This window comes from Cibotium barometz, chromosome 34 (genome assembly GCF_041138505.1).
Source record: "Cibotium barometz isolate CiBa-2024 chromosome 34, ASM4113850v1, whole genome shotgun sequence".
Classification (NCBI taxonomy): Eukaryota; Viridiplantae; Streptophyta; class Polypodiopsida; order Cyatheales; family Cibotiaceae; genus Cibotium; species Cibotium barometz.
This window is the reverse complement of record NC_141079.1, coordinates 47,296,069-47,313,706: the sequence shown is the minus strand read 5'-3', so window position 1 is coordinate 47,313,706 and position 17,638 is coordinate 47,296,069. Positions and strand designations below refer to the sequence as shown.

The 17,638-nt window shown below is 38.3% G+C and overlaps 1 protein-coding gene across 1 annotated transcript; it reads left to right on the top strand.

Annotated features, from left to right (window-relative positions):
- Positions 1 to 15,946: 15,946 nt before the first annotated feature.
- Positions 15,947 to 17,247, top strand: LOC147619112 (uncharacterized). The gene is made up of 2 exons (XM_086774549.1): positions 15,947 to 16,476; positions 16,973 to 17,247. The coding sequence occupies exons 1-2, from the start codon at positions 16,128 to 16,130 to the stop codon at positions 16,990 to 16,992; spliced, it is 369 nt and encodes a 122-aa protein (XP_086630675.1). The 5' UTR covers positions 15,947 to 16,127; the 3' UTR covers positions 16,993 to 17,247.
- The last annotated feature ends 391 nt before the right edge of the window (positions 17,248 to 17,638 follow it).

Sequence of the window (17,638 nt, the reverse complement as noted above, 5' to 3'; positions counted from 1 at the left end):
ATACTCAGGACAAAACATAACCAAATTTATAAATAGATCCTATCACTACAGTGGTTGGGCGGTTGGGTAACCCATGGGATTGGATGGGGTTAGGCTAGACTGATGGATCCCAAAAATGAGACTTAATTCTATTAAGTTATGTGATAATTGAAGTAAATCCCAGATAACCCTTGTTCTTTGGAAAAGAATCAATGGCTGTGCTTCTTGATGAGAAAAAAAGCGTTGAACTCCATGATCCAAGTGCAAGTCTCTTCCTTGATCTGACCATGAGACTTACGGGTTCGGTCGGATCAGTTTGGTTAGTGATGACCTTGTCTACGTTAGAATAAAATATGTTGGTGGAGGAATCACCTATGTCTGCTGGGCGAGGGAAGTTTTTTTTGGGTTTGGTTTTGGAAGAACCGAGGGATTAGTCGTCCGGATATCCGTGGGCAAGGCCCCGAGTGAGAAGTGCTACTTTCATTGCTAGCACCTCCAAATTCATTGCACGGAGGGGGCTGGGATCTTTCATGTTTGTTCCTTTCTTGTTCAAAGGTTCCAAATAGAAAGGGAAATTATTGAAGTCTCCTCCAAAGGGATCTTTTGGAGTGCCTCTTTTGTAAGCAGGTTCCTATGTGTGTGGGGATATGCTTAGTGTGTGTCTACTACTTTATGCCCAAAGACTCTTCCCCCATAGTAGACTCTTTATATAGCGGGGGATGTATACACATGAGGTACCAAAGGGGATGTGTAGAGTAGCTTTGAGAAACACAAAAGACCTTGTTTTTTGAGTAGTTAGCATGGACCACAATGCAAGTCCGAGAAAGATTCAAATGATTATTGCTTAATTTTGAAAGCATTTATAGATGATGATAGAAAGGTGGGAGAACACATATGAGAAAGAGTTTTCTGAGATGGCACAAGAGCTCCAAGGATTGTTGAAGCTTAGCAAGTAAGTGATTTCTAGTACTTTTATGTATTGTAGTTGGAAATTTTAAAACATGCTATTTATGGATATATTTGTTGTGTAGGCTAAAGCAAATGGTCATGAAAAGTTAAAAGACTAATTGACCACAAGCTAAAGGGATAGAAGAAATCTTGGAACTAAAGAGACAAAGTCATTTTGCATTCTTCCATGGCAATCATTTCCCCTTACAAGCTCAAAATTTGGATGAGAGTGTTTCATATTTAAGATCTCAGCATACAGGACTTGGCTCAGGTGTGGACATTGTGGATCGAATGGATGCTGACGATGATGGTGATTTGTGACACTCTTGGGTTTTCTTTGACCATGTTCATAGAATTGAGGGATGTCGTACGATGGGTACACATGTATATGATCCCTTGTGAGTAGTTTCATTTTTAGCAGCCTTCACTGATCAACTTCCTTGTACACTTCTCTTGTATATGATCCCTTGTGAGTAGTTTCATTTTTAGCAGCCTTCACTGATCAACTTCCTTGTACACTTCTCTTGTATTTTAATTTTGTTTTCAGTGTCCAAATAGTTCCCTTGCTCAGTTCCCTCATATTTTAATTTTATTTTCAGTATCCAAGAGTTGTTAACAATTGCCACATGTGAGTTCAAGAAAGAAGATGAAGAGGAACGGGTCTTATGCTAGAAGAATCTAAATTTAGTTATGATTGAGCAACGAGGGAAGCTACCAAATTTTTGTGGATTTATGGTTATGAGGCAGGAGCTAATTGGAATGCTATTCGTAGGGTTTACAACAATGGCAAAAAGATGGTTGGAAAAGAACACTCATGCCTTTTTCATTGGGAAGATAGCCTTAATGTTCATACCAATAAATATATTTGCTTGCAATATAGAGAGGTGCACATTGCACTGTGTGAAAATTGGAGGACATGCAAGAGACAAAAGATGATTCTCTTGTTCAGTTAAGAAAAATTTGTGCTGCTTGGGCAACATGTAAAGCTGCAGATAAGAGCATTGCAAAACTTGATAGAGCTAGCTCATTTGGTGGCATTTTAGAGTAGGACACTGGGGACACTAGGCTTGTACAGGTTCATAAAAGCTCTTTGTTGTTTGTAAGATATATGTTTTCTTCTTAAAACAAAATCGTGTCAAGACCTAAGAATCTAGTGTGTGTGCAGAGTGGGGATCCCACAATCAATTCATTGGTGCCCAAGACTCTGCACGAGTCTTTATAACAATAATAATTATTCCATACTATATTAGGTATATCTACTTGTAAGTTCACATGTCCAAGTCTCACAACTCATGTACCTAACCTCATGTTTGTAGACTCATGTGTCAAGACTCACATCTTTTTATGTGGGATTGTGGGCTCACCTCCCGTACACTCGATAGCTTGTTTGGCTTGGTTTTTGATGGTTTTTATGAAATTTTGGTCTTAATGAGGTGATTAATGGTTGTGATACAACCAATTAAGTGTTTTTTGATGGTTTAATATGCTTCTAATCTATCAATTTCAATAATGCATGAACAAGTTACAAAAAATTATGACATACATGAATAAGAATTGATAATCTCACTCTAATTCAACTTAATGAAGCTCAATGCTCATGTCTTCAAAGTGGATTCTATTCCTAACCATAGTTCCTAAGATAATCCTTGGCTCAAAGCAAAGAAATCTAAGCCTCTTGGGCTCCAATTTCATGTAAATCACTAAAGAATCAGGGTTTTGCCCCACCAAGAGATGAAAGTAGAATGCCCTAATGCAAAATAAACCTCAAATAAAATTAAAAATCAATAAACCAAACATATCTAATGCTTTAAAACCATATGTTTTTTGAAATTTGACCTCCTAATAAACACCAAGTGAATCACCTGGCAAATATTGGGTGATCCCAATATCTTGGAATAGTAGAAAAACGGGGCTAAAAGCCCTAGGCTAGTCTCCGGGAGTGGCATTTAATATGTTTAAATCAAGATCTTACCTAAGCCATCCTAAAGTATGTGTTATGGGTCTTAGCTTCGAGCCACAAATGCAACTTACTATTGTGGATGTGCTATCTACTCCGTCGTGTCCACCGGAATGCTCCTTGCCAAACGGTTGAAGAAAGAGCTCTCGATGACTTGATGAAGGCAACAAGAGATCCATCCTTGTGGTGGTTTTATCTCAGAAAAGGCGAGGGAAGAAGAAGAATTGCAAGAAGAAATCCTACAATCAAACCTGTCTAGCATGCATTCATCAAGCAAGCAAGATTCAATATTATGCAAGCAAAGAAGAAGATGAAAGAAGGAAAGCTCTCTATACAACTTGCCATTATGGGTGCGCTATCTCATCTAGCATGTCTTCACTCCGGTGGCACACACCAAAGTGCTCCTTTCCAAAGGGGTGAAGGGAGGGCTTTCTTTGTTTTAATGGAGGCAACAAAAGATTTGTTGCTATCTCGTCTATTGCATCCTCACTCCATTGTCACACCAAAATGCTCCTTGCCAAAGGGGTGAAGGGAGGGATCTCTATGCCTTGATGGAGGCAACAAGAGATTCGTCCTTGCGGTGGTTCATCCGTGGGCTTTCCCTATTTGACATTATGTGCGTGGTAAGGCTGCTTTATATACTCTACCACCATCTTACAAAAGTTAAGTGTCCTTTCAAGTGGGTAAGATGGTGTAAAATTGCCTTATGATAGGTTAGGAGGGTGAAACCTTGCTAAAACTAATGGAATGGTTAACACCCTTCTTGCTTGGTTTGGAATAGTTAGGTGTAATTGAAGAATTTGAAAAGACTCTATATTACGATATGTTGGGCAAGTGAAACCTTGTTAACCAATGGAATGGTTAACACCTTCATTGCTTGGTTTGGAATGGTTAGGTGTAAGTAAAGATTTTGAAAAGACTCTATTACCTATTGGGGAAACTTTCATCTGAACCCCTGTATATGTCTTAGTTGTTCCCCCTCCTTGGCACTTGGTCGTTTACCTTTCTCTACACTTAAAAACCTATAATAATGGCCATTTGAATAGATCTAATATGTTGCTAGATATCTTGAAATTGTTGCTTTCAAACATATCGAGAACATATCTATTAGTTTTCCAGCTACCAAACACACTCATTTGCACCTTTTCAAATTCATACAATTCCTTTTCATCTTCATACAAATCCTTTTCATCTTAATAATGGCCATTTAAATAGATCTAGTAGTTTGCTAGCTATCTTGGAACTGTTGTCTTTTGAATATATCTAGTAATTTGCCATCTACCAAACACACTTATTAGCATCTTTTCATCTTCATACAAATCCATTTTAATGATCTTAGTTAAAGTCTACCATTTCTTCCTATGAAGTAAACTTTAAGTCTAAAATTTCTCCCTATATGGACTAAAGGTCAGACTAAAGGTCGCAAACTTTCTTTAAGGCCTAAAGCAAACCTATGTATCGACAAGCACTTGGAATCTCATTGGGCACCATCATAATAATTTCATGATATTTGGCAGCGGCATATTGTTAAGGCTCACCCTAACCCTCCTTGAAACACATCCAAAAAGAGCTTACCTAGTGAATCGCAACTATCATGAGGATCTTTTCAATGGCTGAGCTCGTAACCCTTGAGGTCTCCAAGCTCTAAAACTCCTTAAGAAGTAATTCCACCGCATCTCCCCGCGAGCGTTGTCACACCATTGCGTTGCACTACAGGTCCTTGTCCCTCCTCTCACCTCATTTCACTCACACACACTCACTAGCATGCATTAGGGGGAGAGAGATTAGCAAGAGCAAGATTCAATTGCACAATGGGAGAGTATGTTGTATTTTATGAGAGAAATTCACTTATATACATGGCCATAAGTGTTCACACTCAAACTATGGCCGATCGGGCACTTTAGGCTCATAAGAGACGTAATGATATTACAATGACTACTCTTATAATATATCCATGAAGTACATCACTTAGGACTTCATCATCCTAACTTGCTACCACATGCTCTTGAAGAGGAAATCGCCATAAATACTCCGTCACACCATTACGGGCACCCGTCCAAGTTGTAGCTTTGGACACTATTGCTTCATATCTTGAATGTATGACCCTTTGGTGTATCTACCGTGACTCCTTGATGTAAGATAATGGCAGTAGATCTTGTTAATCCTAGAATGGGATTAACATTTTCCCCTTCCTAATGACGATTGCGTTCTCATCTCGTGATCGTGTTAAAGACCTTCGTGTGGGGAGAATGAACAAGATTTGTCCATGGCTTGATGTTGAATGACGTTTAATGGTATTTGTTCCTCCGAAAGGAATAAGAAAGACTAGTTAATGAATGAAGAGGTTAGTTGTGTATTGGGAATTCCTAACGAGGTGGGAGATTTTTGTGAATGATTGCATTTTTATGTTTGTGTGAGCGTTTTTTTTTGCTCACTTTGTTTTTGGCAATCATCGGCAAGGTTACATGCAATTTTGGTTAGTAGGGACACTAAGAGATGTTAATAATGGGAGCGAAGAGAGAGAAGGATCTAGAGGAACGTAGACTTAATCATCAAAACGAGAGGGTGATTCTCAGTTCCTCATTTGATTCATTGAAGCCACATTCATCATTTTAATTGATTGGCATGTGATGATGCCCCTTTGTGTGGCACGATTCTTGTCAAATGTTGTTGAGTAGTAGGACTTGATCCTGTCTTCTTCTGCCCATGTGCTTTTTATGTTTTTATGCATATTTAAGTGCTCTTATGAAGCCGATTTACATGAAGTACAAGAATGTAGTCATATAGACTCTTATTGAATTGCTCTGTGTTGAAGTAGCCACTTGTTGGTGAGGATTGAAATAATTACGTCGACTTGCGAGACTAATATAGAAATCTTCACTATGGATTGAAGATCATTGATTTGTGAAGATGGTGGCATTGTTTGGAGAGGTTTGTAATTTGAAGGAAAATTCTAGGCGATGGGTTATACCATTAACCAGGCTTTCGCCCACCATGGCCCCCCCATCTAAAGATGTACCTGGAAGTTGTTGATGTGGTAAGGCATTGGTGCAAATGTTCTCTAGTACATGAGTATGGATTCATACTCATGGAGCAACTGCTACATTACTTTAGCCAAAAGAATAGTAAGCAATAAGCTTAACAAATATATAGTGGCTATTGTGTGATATGGCTTAATCCATGATGACTTAGATCGTCGGAAAGTCTAGGTTCTTAAGCCTTGAGATGGACTCCTTGAATTTCCAAATTTTGACCTCAAAATTTTTTTCCACGTGAACTGTTAAGACGTAAAACACTGAGGCATGAACGACCAGACGCGAATGTCATGACGTGAAATAGCAGACATGAAAGTCATGACATGAAATTGCAGATGTGAAAGTCATGACGTGAAAGTGTAGATGTGAAAGTGCAGACGTGAAAGTGAAGGCATAAAATTATAGACGTGAAAGTCATGACGTGAAAGTACAAACGTGAAAGTGCAAACGTGAAAGTCATGACATGAAAGTGCAGACATGAAAGTCATGCCGTGAAAGTGCAGACGTGAAAGTCATGTCGTGAAATTGCAAACGTGAAAGTCATGACATGAAATTGCAAATGTGAAAGTGTAGACATAAAAGTCATGATGTGAATCTGTAGGGACTGACATGGGCCCTGACTTTACGACTGTGTGTGCAGTTGCTTAGGATGGATCATTTATCATTTCCAAAGGGGTGACAAGAGCATTGTTATTTTGTTCTTGATGTGCTCTTAAGTCTCCGTATTTGATCTTGAATTTGTTGCTGAAATGATGTCGAGGCAATAGGGAAGATTGCTAATTGCTTGCTTGCTTGAACAAACAAGCTCTTGTGTTGGTGCTAGATGCACGAGAGTGGTTGAGGGATTTTCTTGCTGTTTCTTGCACCTCCATTCTTGTCTAACTATAGGTGAAGTTGTTGGGTTGAAGTCGGTGGTGAGGTTTTCTTCACATTGTTCGATTTTGGCAACCATATGAAGGAATTACCGTCATGGTATCCTTGTTGTTGAAGTACATGCACAGGCACCCATCTTTGATTAACACTGTAATTTGGTTGCCGATGTGCTTGGTGTTGAGGCTTCCTTCTTTGTGCGAGCTTAGGGAACTTTGTGATGCGCTTGGGGACCCAAGCTTTGGTATTTCTTTGGTAGTACCCTTGTGCTTGCACAACAATGTTTTTGGTACCCAAACTTGTTGCATTGGTGGAGTTCTTTGAGGAACTCGCATAGGCTTTTGTGGTGGATGGTGGAGTTATTTGAGGAACTCGCATAGGCTTTTGTGGTGGATGGTGTTGTGGAGTACTCTTGTTCTTCCTTGGCTTTTGAGTGCTTCATTGAGGAAGAAGTTTTGACTGTCAAGGCACCCAAATTTGATTGGCATCTTCATAGTAGCCTTGAGTTACAAGTAGTTGCTTTTCCACCCACATTTTGATACTATTAAGATATCTTGATTGTGGTTGTCGTGGTGGAGTTTTCTTTTGGGGTGATGTGGAAGGTTTGGGGCCCTCCTTGACTTTGGTTCGTGGAGGTTGCAGGTTTGAGACTCATGGACATTGTTGATGATGATGAGTTTAGAGTCTCTTGTTGAGTGGTTGTTGTCGATGACGAGGCCTTTGAGCATGTAGTTGTCTCCTTTGATGAGGTTTGTCGATGAAGATGCATAGGATCCGGGGCCTTTCCTTTGAGTTCCCTATTAGAGTTAGATGGTTGGGATTTGGAAAATTCTTCAGGAATAGCTTCTGATTGTAAGGTTTTGGCATCAAACTTTGTAGGTGAGGATGGGGTTGATGGAGTAGAGGATTTATCGGAGTTAGTTGTTGATGCAGAATGTAGGTCATTGTGTAGAGGGGCTTTTGTGTGGAAGAGGCTTGTATCCTTTTGCATTCAGCATCATAGATATCCATTAAAGTTGGATCCTCTTCCTTGTAGTATGGTATTGTTAACTTCTTGTCGTTGACCATCATGATGACTCTATCGTTGCTAGGAAAGCACAATGGTGCTTGGGTATAGCAAAAGTCCATTTATGCCCCAAGATCAAATCTGCTTCCAATACACCACAAAAGACTTGCAAGTGAGGGGGTTAGTTTCAATATACATTGTATGTTCAAAGAACCCCAAACATGGCATTCTCAAGTCTTGTGTAAAGGTAATCCTTTCAAGATGTGCTCTGAGTGTTGGTTAACCTAACAAATTCCATAGCTCGAGAGTCATGAGATTGTGTTCTCGTGTTGGATAAGCTGTGCTTGAGTTGTGGTGATTTTATTTGCAATTTCTGATCCAACCAAAATCCTAGGGATCTTTTCAGTAAGATGTGTTGGAAGTTCTAGCTCTTGCAAGGTTTCGTCCTCTCCTAATAGCAATTGTACATTGCATGCAGGAGTGTTCAAGGTGACTATTTGCATGGATTCATCTAGTGAATACAACGATTCACTTATCCAAGGTCCACCAATGATGACATCATACTACTCAATGTAATCTAGGGTGACATGAAATGTAAATTCCATATCGCCATCGATCGTTCAAGTAGTGTATCTAAAGTAACCTAGAACTTCAATGTTTTGTTCATTGGTTCCTTTTGCAAGACCATTGCTTGTCGGGGTGAGTTCAGGTTGTCCCAAATGACACCCAAGTTTCTATTGTCATGATATTATGACTTACTCGAGGCATAATCAATGTGCATTTGCACTAAACATCATTTCCTGTAGGGAAATGATGTTTCCGTAGGGTAATCCAACCATACCATGATTGGTTGGATAGGGAACTCCAACCATACCATGATAGAGTCTTCAAAAGGAACCATGGGTGTTTTGGTTAATGTTTCAGCTTTCAGATCCTGTGTCTGTTTCATATTCCCGTTCACTTTCATCCTGTGTTTGGGTCTCAGCTTTTTCAAGAGCACATAATGCATACAATGGTACACTTGGTCCTCTAACAATTATTCATGACTCTTCTGTAGAGAGTATGCCTTCCTCTTGAAAGGGAAAGCAGTACTCCTCTAGGTTTTGTATCTTGGTTGTTGTTTTACTTTTAACATTATGAGGCTCAATCACAATCGGTGACCCTGTAAGACATTCAACCATGCTAAGCATGCACTCCTAAGCTTTTTTTTTACATTATGCATATGTCATGTGATCATTATTAGCCATTTGGGGTGGTTGGGTGGGTTCTAGTCTCTTGATTCGTCTATGTGGTGCACTGAGCGAAGAGTAAGAACTTGTCTCATCCTCACTTATAGTGATGTACTAGAACTTGTTTCATTCTCTGACTTTCTTTGGTTGTCAGTTTTTCATTATGTTTATCCATGCGACGAGATCAAATTTTCTTTTGGGTTTTTATATCATGTGTCGCACATATGGGTGTTGAAGTTTGTGTGATAGTCTTTAAGGTGGATGCATCTGCATCATGTATATCTTTTGGCTCTTTTGTGTTTATGTCTCCTTTTGGGTTTATGTCCTCTACAGTCTCCTTTTCCTTGTCTTTTACTTCGACCTTGGTTTCGATAGTCTTTTGTCCTTTGTTTTTCTTGGGTTGAGAAGGTTTTATTTTCTCTTTTGGTTTCTATTTTAAAGTATGTTCTTCTACCCATGTTGATGTGTTGTCTTTTACATTCTTCTGGACTGTTTGACGTGCCTTGGCTTGTAAATGTGTAAGAACATTCAATGGTACCGTGGTCAATTACTTGTTTTGTACACTTAAGATGTTAAGAGTTGTATTTTGTGAGACAAGTTGCATTGAAGCAGCTCGTCTTTGGGCAATCTTGGAGCATGTGATCGATGCCACATCATTCACACATGGGTCACAAGTTGTCAGTGACTATGGGCATGGAAGTATTCCAAACTATGCAGTATGCCACCTTGTGAGGTCCACGACAATAGAACATTGAAGTGTCCGATTAACTCCTTCCTGAGCAGTTTCTACCCTTTGGACTGTTTCTGTTTTGTGGCGGCGGGAGGTTTTAAATCCATCAGGAATGAAGCAGGACACTTTTTAGTATCATCGTCAAAGGTTTTACAATAGATGCAGTATAGAAAAATAGGTACACAATGAGGATTGGGATGGTCATAGTGATTGCATTCAACACAAGGCATTAAGGATTTCTAGTTTTGAAGGTTTTCATCCTCTCTTCGACATGTTGGCTGTAAGGTTTTAAGCAAGGCTGCATAAAATTTTGGAAATGTCAATTCTGAGATTGATCTTTCTTTTGCCATTGCTTCATTTGGTTTAGATGAGTAACACCTCGTAGCATGATCATCTTTTAGCACGTTGTCATCTAAACATATTGCTTCTTTGCAACATTGATCGAATGTTTCTGGATTGGATACAATGATCAAGTTATGTAAGCTGTTATTCTTTAAGCCCATCATGAAACATCTTCTCAATTGAACATTGTTTAATTTTTCCCATGACTCACAACATGAGTCCAAGAGTTTTATCCGAAGGATAAAATCTTTAACGGATTCATTTGGTTGATGTTCAATTGCACTCCACCGATCACCTTGTCTGGAAAAGCCATGTATAAAGGCTGATTTCAAAGTTTTGAAGTTGGTCTTGATCGCCGGCATCAATGCGATGAACCATCGACTAGCTTTTCCCTCTAAGCATAAGTTCAATGCATGTACCTTAGTGGGGCAGTTGGGATTTCCAAAGGCTTCACATCTCTATTCAAACATTTGAATGAATTGAACAGGGTCGGTTGTTCAATCATATTTGCCCATAGTTTTGGAAATTCGTACGGCTGTATTTTTGCAAGAGTCATTGAGGCCGTATGTGAGTGTTCTTGTTGGAAGAGACTCACTGAGTCCTTGGGCCACCCCCCTTCCTAGACTAGTCAGTATGTCCAAGGTGTGGGCATCCAGGAAAGGGCTGGTACTTAAAGAATTTGTAGGAATGTTAGGCAAGGGACCAAAGCCTAGTGGAATCGAAGTGACAGGGGATGTGAAACCCGATGACATGCTTGTTATAGGCATGGGGAGATGAATTGGCGGCATGGATCTCAATGGCTCAAAGATGTCAGCCATTGGGTTCAGTCCTTGTGTAATTGCAGGCAATCCCTTTATTGTGGCGGCATGGATCTCAATGGCTCAAAGATGTCAGCCATTGGGTTCATTCCTTCTGTAATTACAGGCAATCCCTTTATTGTGGCCATGTCAGAGTGCCTAAATGCTCCTTAATGAGCAATCACAATTTTTTTTTATTTTTTATACGTTCCCATAGCCCGTTACAGCCTCAGGCTTGGCATACTCTTCATTGGATCAAACGGGTGTTCGTTTACCCTAATTAGCTTAGGCGCTATACGCACGTGAACAACCTGAGATATTTTTTTGGAAAAAGTGTATGCTGGGAACTTTCCAGATGCAAGAGGAGGTCCTAAAACCTATTCTCCATCACTATCTCAAAACGAAAAAATTTCCCAAGAATGTTCTCCCTGTTTCGCAGCACATTTTTTAGGGTGTTTCAAAAGAAATTTTGAAAAACTCTGTATGAGAGAGTTGTAGTATTTTTGGAGTACTACACCTTTGTTTCCTTGATTCATATGTGATTTTGTTGTTTAGACTCTCAAAAAGTAGCTCAAATATGGCTCGTTGTCATTTTCGCGCTATTTTTTTTATGAGTTTTCGTGGTTTTTGGGCTGTTTTCTGCCTCCATTTTCGGGTCAGATTTTGAGGCTACTGGTCGGAGGCCAAAATGATCGATTTTGTTTTCAGACAAACAAGTCCAGAGTCGAAGAGATCGATGTCAACTTTTCGATGAGCCCTAGAGCGCCTTCATCGGATATACGGTTTAGGAGATACGGGTCTCTAAACAGGGGTGGTTTCCAGAGTGAACAGGACTTCACGTGGGTTTTTTCTTAAAAACCAGTGAACTACTAACTATTTTACGCCATGAAACACTTTTCACGCATGAACCGGACTTCATGTGGGATTAAATTTTGATTTATTTATTTTTTTGCCAGATTTTCGTTCATGTGACTTTTCTGTTCACGTGAGATTCCCGTTCATGTGAATTTTCCGTTCACGTGAGATTTTTGTTCACATCATTTTTCCATTCACGTGATTTTTTCATTCACATGAGATTTTCGTTCACTTTAGTTTTCCGTTCATGTGATTTTTTCGTTCACGTGGGATTTCCGTTCACGTGATTTTTCCACTCACGTGAGATTTTCGTTCGATTTTTTTTTTTTGGAGTCTAGTGCGAAATACGAATTTCCCTTTTTGGGGGGAATATTTTTTGAATTTAGAATGAAAGAGATATGGGAATTTTTCCAAAAAAGTTAAGTGGAATAAAAAAAGTCAACCCTTTAATGACACACATCCTTTATAAATGACCCCCAAAATGGACAATTGACAACTCATGAGCATCTTCTCATTGAATGCTCATTAGCCTTAATGAGTTATGTACAAAAGTGATCAAGTATTAATCCAAGATTAATCCTTTCACTAATCTTTTCCTCTTTTATACTAATCAAGGACTCTAATTAACCACTAATCCCTAATTAATTCACGCAATTGAGCATATCATTGGATAGAGCAAGAAAAAACTAATTTATGTGCATCAACAATTAAATAAATTAATCTAAATTAAGAGATTAATTAGACTCTTAATTATAGTCTCCCTTTTAAGGCAAAATTAAGTAGAGAGTCAAATTTCTCCAATTTATTAAACAATTGATGTGATTATGTGTTTTGATGCATTTAGATGCTCTCAAAATACTCAAAAACCCCAATTTTGACTACTTATATGATCAATTTATACCCCAATTAACAAATTTTCTAATTCTTTAGCCTCTTTGAGCAAGATTAATCACTCTTATATGATCAATTTATACCCCAATTAACAAATTTTCTAATTCTTTAGCCTCTTTGAGCAAGATTAGTGTCTTAATGACAAAAACCAGTCCATTAAGAGAAATTAGTCAAATTCAAGGATTTTTTGATGGTTTTAAGAATTTTGTTAAAAAACTACTCCTAATTCTTGATACACTATGCACAAAAAGAGTATGTCAAGTTTTATTTTCTCGCCTTCCTAAATATTCAATTTCTCTTTAATGTTAAATTTTGCATGAGGAGTTTTATTTTCTCGCCTTTCTAAATATTCAATTTCTCTTAAATGTTAAAATTTACAAATGTTAAGGTATAGTTTTAATTATATTAAGAGTCTTTTAATTTTCCATTATGTGGAAAGACTTTTTGAAAAAACTTATGTATATCAAAAACTTAAATATTGGACATAGAGATTGTGGGAGGCATTTGTATATATATAATTTATTGTATATCTAGTAGTTTGCCACACTCATTGGTGTCTTTTCATCTTCATACAAATCCATTTCATCTTAATAATGGCCATTTGAATAGATCTAGTAGTTTGCTACCTATCTTAAAATTGTTGCCTTTTGAATATATCTAGTAATTTGCCAACTACCAGACACACTTATTGGCATCTTTTCATCTTCATACAATTCCATTTCAATAATCTTAGTTAAAGTCTAGCATTTCTTCCTATGAACTAAACTTTATGCCTGACATTTCTTCCTATGGACTAAAGTTCAGACTAAATGTCGCAAACTTTATTTAAGGCCTAAAGCAAACCTATGTAGATTCTACAAGCACTTAGAATCTCATTAGGCACCATCATAATAATTTCATGATATTACATATTCTTACACTGAGATATTGTTTTTGAGATACAAAAAACAAGATTTGAGAATATAACTCCACTCTACATCTTGAGGAAGAAAATTATCTAAGATTTTTTTTTTTGTACCCTTCGTAAGAATGAGGACCAATCCCATCTCTCTCTACCTTGCACCACTACATATGAGACATCTTGTAGGATATATAATAATAATGGCTACTAGATACACCTTCCTCATTAGAGATACTACAAACAAAAACATTACTTCCTTTTAGATAACCATAGATCAATGACATCAATGGTTTGGCATCAATGGTTTATACATGGATGGCTCCATGATATTTGGTGGGATTCAATGCCTTCAATGCTAGTTTGGAATTTTGTTTAGGAATTGATTATATGGTCATATCAATAAGAACTCTCAAATTTCATCTCTAAAATGCATAAACTCTAGGAGTATATCAACCATTTTCTATTACCACCTAAGTGGTACCAATTTAGGAGACAATGAAGTTTCTCGAGAATCCACATGTAAATCCATGTTCCTCTTATATGATCGAGTTTTGTTTTTAAATACACTATTTACAAAAAGAGTATGTGAAGTTTTATTTTCTCGCCTTCCTAACTATTCAATCTCTCTTGAATGTTAAACTTTGCATGTGGAGTTTTATTTTCTTGCCTTCCTAAATATTCAATTTCTCTTTAATGTTAAAATTTGCATGTTAATCTATAGTTTTAATTATATTTAAAGTATTTTGACTTCCCATTATGTGAAAAGAAATTTTAAATTTTTTTATGTATATCAAAAACTTATATATTAGACATAAAGCTTGTGGAGAGCGTTTGTATATGTATAATTTGTATATATTGGACATAAAGCTTGTGGAGAGCGTTTGTATATGTATAATTTACTGTATATCTAGTAGTTTGCCATCTACCACACTCATTGGTGTCTTTTCATTTTCATTCAAATCCATTTCATCTTAATAATGGCCATCTGAATAGATCTAGTAGTTTCCTAGCTATCTTAAAATTGTTGCTTTTTGAATATATCTAGTAATTTGCATACTAGACACACTCATTATCATCTTTTCGTGTTCATACAAATTCATTTCAATAATCTTAGTTAAATTCTAGCATTTCTTCTTATGAACTAATTAACTTTAAGTCTAACATTTCTCCCTATAAACTAAACTTTAAGTCTAACTTTTCTCCCTATGGACTAAACTTTAAGTCTAACATTTCTAAAGGTCAGACTAAAGGTCAAACTAAACTTTAAGTCCAACATTTCTTCCTATGGACTAAAGGACTAAAGGTCCCAAAGTTTCTTTAAGGCCTGAAGAAAACCTATGTATCTACAAGCACTCGGAATCTCATTGGGCACCATCATAATAATTTCATGATACTTGGTAGCATGTTCCAGTTGCACTGAGATTTTGTTTTTGAGATACAAAAAATCAAGCGTTGAGAATACAACTCCGCTCATCTTGAGGCAGAAAATTATCTAAGAATTCTTTTTTGTTCCCTTCGCAAGTATGAGGAACAATCCCATCTCTCTCTACCTTGCACCACTACATATGAGTCACATCCTGTGTAGGAAATATAATTATGCCTACTGGATACAAGCTTCCTCATTAGAGATACTGCACAAGCAAAAACATTGCTCCCTTTTAGATAACCATAAATCCACGATGTCAATGGCATGGTTTACACATGGATAGCACCATAATATTTGTTGGGATTCAATTCCTTCAATGCTAGTTTGGACTTTTGTTTAGGAATCAATTATGAAACATTAGGGTCACATGGTCAAATCAGGTTTTAATAATTCTCAAATTTCATCTCCTAAAGGCATAAACTCTTGGAGTATATCAACCATTTGCTATTACTACATAAGTGGTACCAATTTAGGAGACAATGAAGTTTCAAAGGAACCCACATGTCAATCCATGTTCCTCTTATATGATTTATTTTTGTTTTTAAATATACTTGAGAAAAATGATGCACAAAAAAAAGTATGTGGAGTTTTATTTTCTGGCCTTCTTAAATATTCAATTTCTCTTGAATGTTAAATTTTGCATGTCAAGGTATAGTTTTAATTATATAAAAAGTCTTTTGATGTGGAAAGACTTTTTTGGAAAATTTGATGTATTATCAAGAACTTAAGTATTGGACTGTTGTAGAAGGCGTGTGTACAAAATTTTGCTGTAAAAACGTTTCTTTTTTCCTACGCCGGTCGTACAGGCCACATGCATGCACAGGCATGACATTGAGCATGGCGCTAGCGACAGAGCGGAATTGTTTCTGTTGCAGCGCCCGTGATCATCTCATGTACGCCTGGTGGATGGCCACAAGAGCAACGAGGAGAATGAGAATTGAGAAGTGGTGGTGCGGGAGGTACGAGCCCAGGCATCCCATCATATCACGGGCGTCCAGGGCGGCATATTGGACTTGTGGCAGCGCCACAACGCTCCTTAAAGGCGCTCGGATCTCTATAAATCCAGCTTCCGAGCAGCTGCAGCGCTAGAATCAGCGCTCGTACTGTATCCTGCTCAGCTTCCGCTTGTTTTCCTGCACAGTAGCTGGCGCATCCACAGCAATGCATATGGCTCACTCTTCCGATCTTCGCACGCTAGCTATCTGTGCCAGCTGCTGCTTTTTAGCCGTGTTAATGCTAGGCTGCGCGCCCTCTGGGGTGGCAGCCGACTCCTGCGATGACAATGTGCAGGACCTGGTGAGCAGCTGCCAGCAGTACGTGATGCGGGGGCTGCTGCCGCCGCCGCTGCCCAGCAATCCGGGCCCCTGCTGCGACGCTGTCAAGGCTGCCCAGCTCCCTTGCATCTGCGACCGCGCCTCGGGCCCCGTTATGGACCTCATTGATGAGCAGGCCGTCAGAAACGTACTCCAGACCTGCGATGTCGTCGTTCCGCCCGGCACCACCTGCGGAGGTAAAAGTCTCAACGTACACCCCTTTCTAAGGCTTTCGCCAGTGCTCAAATTTGAAGCCTTCAGAGGCATCAAAGCGCTTGGGAAATAGGGTTGCCAAAGTGGCCACATTTCTCCAAAGTTTTAGAAATAAATATATAAAGGTCAACCTAGTTTATAAGTTAACTTAGTTTATGGCCTTCAACCGAGTTTATAAGTTAACTTAGTTTATGGCCTTCAAATTGAAGGTTAAGGTAGGCCTTCAAATTTCAGCCCTTATATGTGAGCCTCAACTACTCATTCTACAAAAAGGTAAAGTAAACTGCTTTCGCTCATCACTTCATTAAATGCAGTTGTTCCCACACTAAGGGTACCATCATTTCCGGAATGGGCAGGCAGGGAAATCCTGTCCAAGAGAATGGGCTAGGAATATCTTTTTCTCCTCTCTCTCTCTCTCTCTTTATGGTTAAGTGGCTAAAGCACCTAACTATGTTTACCATCGCTTGTTGCTTTGATCAGGTATCCAATGGGGCAACTAACATGAGATGTGCTTCATCATCACCGTTCATCATCATCACCAAATGATAGTCACTAGTGCATGCCTTACCAAATGATAGTCACTAGTGCATGCCTTACCAATGATAATGTATAGCACTCTTTGGTCTTGCCTTACGTAAGACATTGTAGGGAATGGGGGGAAATTGTTCACTTAAAGCTCTCAGGGTCAATGATTGAATGATCCAAAGGTGGATGTTTATTCTATAGTTTTTGTTTTCTTTTTTGTTTTTTTCAATAATATAGGAATGGTTTTTTTTAATCCTCAAAAACCATGAGACAATATGAGTGATTAAATGGCATTTAACAAGTACGTCGTATATAATAATGGGGTTCATGCAATTTTCCATCTTACGTGTGCTAATTTTACTTGTATGAAAGGATATCAATAATACATTAGTATACCAACCATGATGTACATGATTCATCATCATTTGTCCATTCAAAGTGATACAATTTTTCGTTCCTTGAAAAAGTAGAAATTGCTAATTATATTGAAAAAAAAATCACATAGTTATCTCATAAATCCTCTCATGCTAACCAATTGCACATCCCATGAAAGAGAATAGTTTAAAGACATTCAACATCTCTCTCTCTCTCTCTCTCTCTCTCTCTCTCTCTCTCTCTCTC

Coding starts and splice junctions, on each gene's coding strand:
- LOC147619112 (XM_086774549.1), top strand. CDS start 16,128: ATGCATATGGCTCACTCTTCCGATCTTCGCACGCTAGCTATCTGTGCC. Junction 16,477..16,972: donor GCCCGGCACCACCTGCGGAG/GTAAAAGTCTCA, acceptor TGCTTTGATCAG/GTATCCAATGGGGCAACTAA.